This window comes from Ascaphus truei, chromosome 10 (genome assembly GCF_040206685.1).
Source record: "Ascaphus truei isolate aAscTru1 chromosome 10, aAscTru1.hap1, whole genome shotgun sequence".
Classification (NCBI taxonomy): Eukaryota; Metazoa; Chordata; class Amphibia; order Anura; family Ascaphidae; genus Ascaphus; species Ascaphus truei.
Genome location: NC_134492.1, coordinates 4,050,019 through 4,060,053, shown reverse-complemented (window position 1 = coordinate 4,060,053; position 10,035 = coordinate 4,050,019). Strand labels below are relative to the sequence as shown.

At 40.7% G+C, this 10,035-nt stretch overlaps 1 protein-coding gene across 1 annotated transcript in view; it reads right to left on the bottom strand.

Annotated features, from left to right (window-relative positions):
- Window positions 1-448: 448 nt before the first annotated feature.
- SELENOF (selenoprotein F) overlaps window positions 449-10,035 on the bottom strand; it is a 29,799-nt gene continuing 20,212 nt past the window's right edge. The window contains exons 3-5 of the mRNA XM_075615609.1: window positions 7,422-7,485; window positions 2,728-2,777; window positions 449-1,798 (exon numbers count right to left, since the gene is read on the bottom strand). Coding sequence (XP_075471724.1) covers window positions 1,667-1,798; window positions 2,728-2,777; window positions 7,422-7,485 — 246 coding nt within the window. The 3' untranslated portion in view covers window positions 449-1,666. The remainder of the gene's footprint in view (window positions 1,799-2,727; window positions 2,778-7,421; window positions 7,486-10,035) is intronic.

The following is a 10,035-nucleotide window of genomic DNA, read 5'->3' as shown; positions in this document are numbered from 1 at the left end:
CGTGAAACAGGTCCCACCAGTGAGGTTTGAGCTGGGGTTTTTTTTGGTCATCACATCTATTTAATTTTATCATTTACACCATTATTATTTATTCACTTCTTATTAAGCTGTTTGCGCCTTTTTGTTCACCTGTTTACACAAGTACCAGCTGAAGCACTGAACATCGCTGGGCTTGGGAAAAAGATTAGCTGCATTAGCAAAACTACAAGAGGGCTCCTTCAAATGACCCCAATGAAATCCACAGGGTGAAATCATTGTGTATAGGGGGTGATTAAAGCTATCCACTATAGTTAAGAATTGAATAATTAAATGAAGGAAAGGGCATGTCCTTAGTCATAAAAAAATTGTTCAAAAGTCCAACTATTTCTGTGTGTGCGTACACTATCAATATGTAACAAGTGAAATTTATTTTACCGATAAACATCCGTTGGCGAAAAATAAAACCAGGTTTGTCAGAAAAATTTGAAAATTCTTTATTTTAAGAGTTCCTTCAACAGATCAACCCGGCCTCATATTTAATGCAATAGAGCAAGACATTTGCAAACATTACACAGGACATCAGACACTCACAAGCCTTCTCGCAAAGGTTTTCTGTGTTGTCTTCACTAAAGTGTATGACCCGAATGTGTCACATCTAATGCAATAAACCGAGCCCTTTCACCATCGCAAAACAGATCCGTTCAGTAACCCGCATTTACAGGGCTGGAAAGAAGGCTATAATAAGCAAAATGCAATTAAATCACAAAGTGGTGTTAAAGAACACGATGGAATTCAGCCAAACTTTTCTTTTTTTTTAAACTAGCGACAAATCAGATTAATGATTAAAGAAATGTAAAAAAAAAAAAAAAAGGAAAATGCAGATGTAAAAAGGAAAACAAAATGAAGGCAATTTTAGCACTAGTTGTACTGGAGTAAACACATTTGATGCACCTCATCCCATATAGTGCAAACATGTAGTCAATTCGTTAGTATAGTGAAATGCATGGTACTAAAGGAATTGTTATGATCTCTATGATTCCTATTCACGAACTAGGCTTCAAAATGCGTTATCCATAAACTGGCCCAATTCACATGGTTGTGGTATAAATTACAAAATTATTACAATCTGTTTCCTTGCCAAAAATGGATCAGATTAGCTCTGCAATTGTCAGACAGTTGATAACAATATGAATGCCACAACTCTGTACCTCCCAAAGCGAATCTTAAAAGCAGCAATCCTCCCCATGATTATTTTTTTAATGTTTCTAATTAGTGCACAATAATATACATAATGTAGCCGGAAGAGGAAGTACTCCAATGGTGGCAAGTGCTAAGAACATGCTCTATGATAACGTCTTTGGTAATGAGCCAATCGTGAGCAGCCACCTCACAGGAAGTGCCCAGTGCTGGAGTTCGCTCACAGGAAGTGCCCAGTGCTGGAGTTCGCTCACAGGAAGTGCCCAGTGCTGGAGTTTGCCCTGACAGCTGCCACTAGTTTGTAGCTCTATAAAAAAGTTTTTCCTCACCGACAAACATTGCTCTTCTCGGACCACCAATAATTCAAATATATCTCTGGAATGTGAATCTTTCAAGGGTGTTTAGTTAGAGAAGATAAACAAACAAAAAAAAACAATCTACATGGGGAGTTTGCATGGCGGATAGCAGGCTTGCAATAATGATATGAAAGTTATATGCGGTCTAATTTTTCACTTAAGAATTCTTCCACGCTATCCGTATTCCACTTGAGAATGCTCAGCTCTTCCGAAATGTTCCCGTTATCATCCAGCAGCTTCAGGACAGGGTCTGAGCCCCGCACATACTGCAGAAAAGCATAATAATATAGTTAACTCCTAGCACCTTATGAGAGCAAAGGAAAGGGCATTTACGGGTTAAAGCAGCAGTCCACCACAATTGCCGTTCCCCCCCTCCCCCCTTTTTTAATTTTTTTTAAACTTTGAGAACTCTTCTCGCCCTTTTCTGTTTTCATTTATAAGATCAGATGCTCCGTTCAGGAGATCGAGGAATTTCAAATATTAAGTGTCCAGGGGGTTAAAATGGAGCTCTCCCCGGAGAAGTCTAAATGTTATGGTAACCTTGGCCTTTAATAGAGCAGGACATGCTCAAGGAACAAGATAAAAACATTATAGGAGTTACACTCCTACGGGCTTCTGGGGGGGGGGATTGATGATTTAATCACCAATGGCCATGCTATCCTACTCCACCTTTTTCAGGGAGTTTTGTTGCGGTGTAAATACAAATAACAACAATGTGTAATTAGATTCATTAGTAAACAGCCAAAGGGTCTGTTTTCTTATTTTTATTAGGTACTATAGTTGTCTTTTTTAAATTTCAGTATTTCCTTAAAACGACAGTTTGAATTGTTTTCATGTTGCCCGAGATACAAGTTTCAGGGTGACATGATTGTGCCAATAATCTGAAACCGTGGCAATCTTTTATTTGTTATGTGTTAGATGCAATATTAGGACCCTAGACCGATGAGAAATAGAATCCTAAATATTTTACATTCAAAGCTACAAAGTATTTTTAAACAAATCTTGAAATCTATTATTGACCAGTAGCACCGTCTGGGGTCAAGTCGTGTGAATTTCAAATAAAAGGGTTTAGAAAGTCAAACTATTCAAATATCCCCAGCTAACTGTAAATTAAATGTAATAATGCAATAAACAGTTAATGCATTTTACTAATTGTATTATTTAGCAATTAGAAAAGTGTGCAATTAATTAGTACCTTAATCTGCAGACCCTTGAAAAGTTTGGGCTTCTCGCTCCTGACGAAAGCTGCAAATGAAACCAAATAATTAACTTAAAACACTATTTTGAAGTGAAACTTCTTTGTGGCGCCTACAGGGTTTTCATGGAAAAAAAAGCCTTGCCTTGTAACGTAAAACCGTAAAGCGGGTGACGTCAGAGTACTAATGGGTGCGCGCCTGTGCCCACAAAAACATTCTAGGCTGCACGGCCCTTACACTAAACTTGCATGTGCATAAGAAGGGGTTCTGAGCCGCGGCGCACATGCACAGAAGCCAATTGTCCCCCCCACACATGCCCAATACAACCGATCCTGTGCCCCGGCTCCCCAGAAATCTCCTCTTCGGCCGGGAGATGTGACAGGGGCTGGCCGTGTCCCCGCACCTCCGCCGGGGGGAGGAGAGAGGAGGGGCTGCTCCGGCAGAATCACCGCGCATGCGCACAAGCCAAATAGGTACTGCCCCCACCCTCGCGCATGAAGGGACCGGCGCACCAGCAGCAGGACACAGATCGCGCAGACACACACACACACACTAACTATAAATATAGAAGTGCAAATAGCTAAAACACGCGTACCAAGTCAAACTTCTTTGCGTTTTGGCACCGAAATAGTGTTTTGATTTTTAATTAAAAACACAATCACAAATACAATTTCTGAGACAACAGACAAAGACGTTTCACTTAAAATGCGCGTGCTCGGAACACACACACACACACACACACACACACACACACACACACACACACACACACACACACACACACACACACACACACACACACACACACACACACACACACACACACACACACACACACACTTTTTTTTTTCTTTTAAAGTACCCTCAGAGAAAAGATTGACACTTTAAATATTAGATAAATACATGCTGAATGCACGTTAAAAAATTGGTAACTTTGAGGAACATTCTTGGTGGTCATACTTCAAAGCTGTTCTACATTAGTAGGACATGGTTTTTGTTTGATGTAGCTGTCCCGGCTGTTCCCCTGACTGTGACTCTGGGCTCACTCAGGGCCGCAGACCGCTGTCCCCCTGATGGCGGCCCTGCGCTCACTCAGCACTTCCTGCAGCACTGTATGCGGCTGCACACCAAAGGCAAGGGCATGAAAATGTGCAGGTCTTCTGCTCGCTTTTACAATGGGCATCATTTCCTCCCACAGAAATCATGGAAATGAAGCAGATATTTATGTTTTTTAGTGAGAGCAAGAGGGAAAAACTTCAAAATAAATCATAAAGAACAAAAAAAAAAGGGAGAAGGCATACTATACTGTGTGTAAAATAGAGGCGCCATTTTTAAATCCCAGTTTACCTGAACCTTTGACACTTTTGGGATATAAAGTCATCCCCACTAGTGAGCCAGTGATGGAATGTCGCAATGCTGTATAACATTCTGCTTATTCACAGGCATGCTGGGAATTATACCCATTGTATAACGTTGGCAGTCGCCCCTCCCTTAATTGTTAGTCAAGTGGCTGTGTTTTAGAGTATTGAAGACCATCCATCTAGGCTGTGAAGCCATGTGGCTGTGAGTCCCATCTTAAGTGTCACATTAAAAGTGTCTGGCAGAGTTAATTTTGGAGTTGAAATTGGAGGTGAAGATTTGAGGAAGATCGGGGCTTTGAACAACAACTTTGCAACTGTGAGAAAGTAACTTTCCAAAAGCTGTGATTCTTTGTACCCTTTCTATCCTCCAGTACCTGGGAAGTCTCTCCTCCTGTATCTCACTATGTCCTCCCTCTTTTTCTGTTTACTGTTTCCTCACTCCTTTGTGAACGTCTCTGTTCTCTCCAACTTCCCCACTTCACCATTATTTATACACCTCTCTCCCAACGACTTCTTTACCCCTCAATAAAAAACACCCACAAAAATCCTCTAGTCACATCCTTTATCTACTCCTTCCTGCTGCTGGGGATCTCCCCTAAGCCTGAAGCCTAAAGCCAGACACACACCTGATTTCACCCATGCCTCCCTGCCATCTCTTCCCCTGTAAAATGTGTTAACTCTCTCATTTTAATACTGACTAACCTTAAAACTTGCCCCACAAATCAAGCATACCACGCATCAAGCATACCATACCACGCAATCAAGCCTGCACTCATGGTTACTGTCCCACACTCAGTCACTCCTACCACCCATTGTGACCAAGCACACCCATCTACAGCACTTATTCCCTCACCTGCTGTCTCTGTAAATTCCCCATCAATCCTCTTACATTATAAGCTCTTCGGGGCAGGGATTTCCTTTCCTATTGTCTGATTTTGCTGCACTTATTGTATTATAATTCCCCGTACTGTACTTTGTGAAGCGCTGAGTACACTTTTGGCGCTATATAAATAAAGACATACAATACATTTCTATGATCATTACTTGATTCTTACTGAAAATATTTAATTACACCATTTGGTGTCTGTAGGAATGTAAGAAGCAATAACTATGAAAAGCCCAAATCTGTATGATGTTTTCTTTAGATCTATAATATATTTTTGCTGAATCCTGTGCACTCTATGCACACTAAATGGCCTGAGACGCGGAATCTAAAGTGCATTGTATACAACACCCGGAGCAACTACACCTCACATAAGCTTTCGGAAAATGAGACATTTGCATTCCTTTCCTGCTGACAAAAATGCAGACCCTAACTTTGCAAAGGATATTTCAGTCCCATCGCTAATTACACTGTAAAGTCATCCTTCCACTTATATAGGACACAGACATCTGAACTGTTATCTGGATTCCTCTGCCAATCCTATTCTAAAATAAAATAAATTGGTTCTCATTCAACCACCATTCTGTGTGCTTCTTTAGAGACTGACGTACATGCAGACTTAAAGGGGCAGTCCATTCTGTGACAAATACATGACACGGGTGTGTTAAATAGGTTAAATGTAACTTGGTTTGTTAAAAACAATTAGACCACCACATCAAACATGTAATCATGCTTAGATTTTGAGTCAATGGTTCTATAAGAAGGTAAGTATAAATAAGGGGACATTTTTTAAGTGAAACTTCTTTGCTGCGTCTACAGGGTATTCATGGAAAGATATCCTTACGTTGTACGCGCACACAGACGCGCGCACACAGACACACACACGCACACACACGCATGCACACACGCACACACACGCATGCACACACACACACGCGCATACACACACACACACACACACACACACACACACACACACAGTTAATATAACTATATACGTGCAAATAGCTAAAACCGAGGAGAGTGCCGAGCACGCGCGTTCGAAGCCACACTTCTTTGCGTTTTGTCACTGACATTATGTTTTGAATTTGAATGAAAAATATCACCACCACAAATACAATATCTGTGACAACAGTGACCAAAGACAAAGACGTTTCACTTAAAATGTGCGTGCTCAAACTATTAAAATCTTGTGCATACTATAATTGGTAAACATACTGAGAGGGATGTCTAAAATAATAACTGAAGTGAGAGCTTGTCAAATGAATCTCTAGAGCAGGGAAGCGCAATGTTTTTTCCCCTGCGCCCCCCCAGCCGTCTGGACCACTATCCTCACACCCCCCCTGCTTACTTTGGCTCTGACACCCTGGCGTCATGTTGCCATGGCAATGTGATGTCATCTGACGCTGCGTTGCCATGGCGATGCATCACCAGGAGCTGTCTGAACCACGGGAAGGAGAAATTTACAGAGGCCCTGCAGCTCCCCCGGCATTCATTTAAATGCCTCCGGGAACCGCGCGGGGCCCCTGTAAATCCCGCAGCGAATCTCGTGCCCCCCACTTTGCGCACCCCTGCTCTAGAGCAGGGATGGCCAACTCCAGTCCTCAAGGGTCACCAACAGGTTTTAAGGATATCCCAGCTTCAGCACAGGTAGCTCAATCAGTGGCTCAGCTGTTGACAGCCACCTGTGCTGAAGCAGGGATATCCTTAAAACCTCTTGGGAGCCCTTGAGGACTGGAGTTGGCTACCCATGGTCTAGAGAATATTTTCTATTAAATGGCGCTGTTGGTAAACTCTCTCCTATAAACGAGACACCAACTAGATGTTTGCCATCTATGCAAAACCAATACTGTATATTGTCCATTTCTTTCTACCCAATTTTGTGCTATTTACTAGAAATAAATAGCAATTTTATTTTTGATAAATCTGTAATAAGTGTGTAAATGTGGACAAACCAAAAGCTAGCTGCAATATCTTCCCTTCTGTGTAGACTCAAAGCTAAGAAAATAATCCAGCAAATGTTATAAATATAATAAGAATGTTCTGTTATTTAGTATTACCAGCAATAGATAACAAATATTTGAGATATTTATCGAAATTTGTCATTTTGAAGCAATCCCATAATTGGTAATAGAAAAAGCAAAGGGGTGTCTACGTTGTGGCTTAGCTTAATTGGAAATACATTTAATACAGACATGATTTATTAAAGATTGCTCCATGATAAACTAGAATGTTAGTAATCCACGTTTGCTGCCAGTCAGACTGACAAAAACCCCCCATAAATAGAGATACTCCTTGTTGGCATTTCTGTGATATAGTTTGGCCTCCTACTGCAGAGGCTACTGAATCCTAATATACCTTTTTAGGCAAATATTTACTAATACCGTTAAAAAACAAAAGAAGCTGGATGTGTATTTGTATAAATTGACATATTTCAATTGTTACTTACCCTGGACTTGAGGGAACCTCCCCAACTTTCATCCACATACTTCAAGAACAGCCCCAGCATACCTCTGCAAAGGGAAATAAAGATCACATGTCACAGGCTCATGAATGAGGAGTTTCCCTCGTAGTTTGATATTCTGAGCTTTGGTGAAAGCTGTATACAGATTATGAAAAAAGGAGAAGACGGTGCAATAACTACAGACAAGTAGGGCTGATTATCAGAATGGATCATGCATTTTAGGGCTGGGTGCCCACTAGGGTCAGGATTTCCTTTCTTGCACGGTTTTAGGTTCTGCTTTGATTCAAAGCTCCTCTGACTTTGCCTTTTCCCATCAAAGGGTTCAGGAGAACGGACCAGGAATAAGGAATAAGACTTCAATATTGCTATCACTGCACCAAGGTCGAATGTATGAGAAATATTTCACTGGTTGCAACCACCATTGTAAAGACAAAGCATGTTTTTAAAATATTTTAACGAACGCTGGGAAAGTGTAGCCAAATAACTAAAAACTATGCCTCCACTTTAAAGGGGTGTACAATGCATCGTAAAAAAGGAGCCATTTGAATTTTTATTTTTTTAAACAAAATCTTTAATTGTTGGTTGCACCCAACTAATGAAAGATGTATTAACGAGATTTGCCCCTATAGATGCATACTTACAAAATGACTTGCTAAAATATGAGACCCAAGACTACGTTTAGATTTCAAAGAAATAGAAATACATTTTTCACAGAAGCAAAATACAGAACATGTGCATCTAAATATAGTTTTGAGAAGCTTAAAACATTGATATCTTGCAAGATGTGTGACCTGCTTTTTAGAGAACGAACATCTGCAATAAACAGCATGACAAATAGTCTTCACATCTGCAGAACAATAACCAAATAGAATGTTTCTAATTTTAACTAGATATTTCTTTCGTTATGAAGCAGACATTACATTTGGCCAAGGTTAATGGGTGAAAACACAAGCCATCTTTGTTTAAATATGTTTCAGGAGAATTATATATTCTGCAAACGAGGTTTATTCGGTCCATGGTATGTGTAGACCTAATCAAGTGCACTTGTGTCTTTACAAGAAAGGAGGAGATTCATGAAGCTAACAGCTGTGCTTTTTAGTCTCCCATTGAATGAACTCAATCAACTTCATTTATAATTGTGAATGGTGACCTGTGAGATAATTAGTGTAATTTTGCTTCACTCTAATGCACAATACGGCACTTGTTGACTTCCATTTATCTTGCCTCTCCATCATTGCATAGACGTCAAATTACATTCTGCAAAACATGTTGAAAATGAAGATCACTAATTTAAAAATGTTCGCCATAAAATAATGGCAAATAATTTCAGAAGAAACTCTTCGGATAAATGCTCCAAACCATGTAAATGCTATTTTTGCCATAAAAATGACACTGGCATTTTCAAGATTGAAGGAACTAGGCTGTTTTCAGCTGTTCCTTGGTGAATCAGCTTGTGATTGGCAGGTGGAAGGAGGTATTAATAGGAGAAAATGGCAGATGTTATTTTAATATTATGTATCCAATACCACATCAAAGCTTCAAAGCCTGAAGCCACAAACGAGTACATTGACCATGTCACCCGCGGTCTGTAACACCCATGGTTTGAGGAGAGTATTATCACGATAATAAAATATCAATATCCGACTTATCAGCATTTTTATTATTGCAATATTATCAGATCGGTATATTGACAAAGTACCGACGGGTACGAAACGAGTCAGTGACTGCAGGGCCGTGTTTTGTTCAAATAGATGAGCTTTTCTGTACCGATTTCCCCCCGCTTCCTCACGGTTGCTGCGTGCCGTGCGCCACTTTTTTTCGTTTGCTATATTTTCCATCATCCGTTTGGCAGGAGCATGCATCTGACGGGAGTCTGTTCTGAGGCTGCTTCAAATCAGAGGTCATCCAGTACGCGTGTCTTCCCTTTTCCTCCAATCCCAGTGTGAAGGCGGTTGGCGACTTGGGTGTGGTGTTATCCTGTTAGTGCGGGCTTTCATTGTAAACTCTCACTGTGGGGTTACCTTCATTCCTCCGTCTTCTATCTGCTTTCCTACTCTCATGCATGGGCATACTTATTATCATTACAATCATTGCCTCTAATTCCCGTCATACACATTTTGCCACGGACTTATACAGGACTTATTTATGGACATTGTATTCATTTCTAGTGCATCGGCTTGGGGGCACAGATTAACCCCCTTTTTTCTACACATCGGTATATTGTCCAACTCTAGGTGTGCGATTGGAATTCTTTGGATGGCCACGTAACAAAACATCAGAACTTAGAAAGGGAGACAACGTTTTTAAACCACCAGCAATATTTAGCAACTTTAAAATTTGCACAATCTCTCGTGTTGACATGCTAACACAATCCTTTCCGTGTGTTACACCACCATAGCACTCTGCACTCATCCTTCTGTGTGTTACACCACCATAGCACTCTGCACTCATCCTTCTGTGTGTTACACCACCATAGCACTTTGCACTCATCCTTCCGTGTGTTACACCACCATAGCACTTTGCACTCATCCTTCCGTGTGTTACACCACCATAGCACTCTGCACTCATCCTTCTGTGTGTTACACCACCACAGCACTCT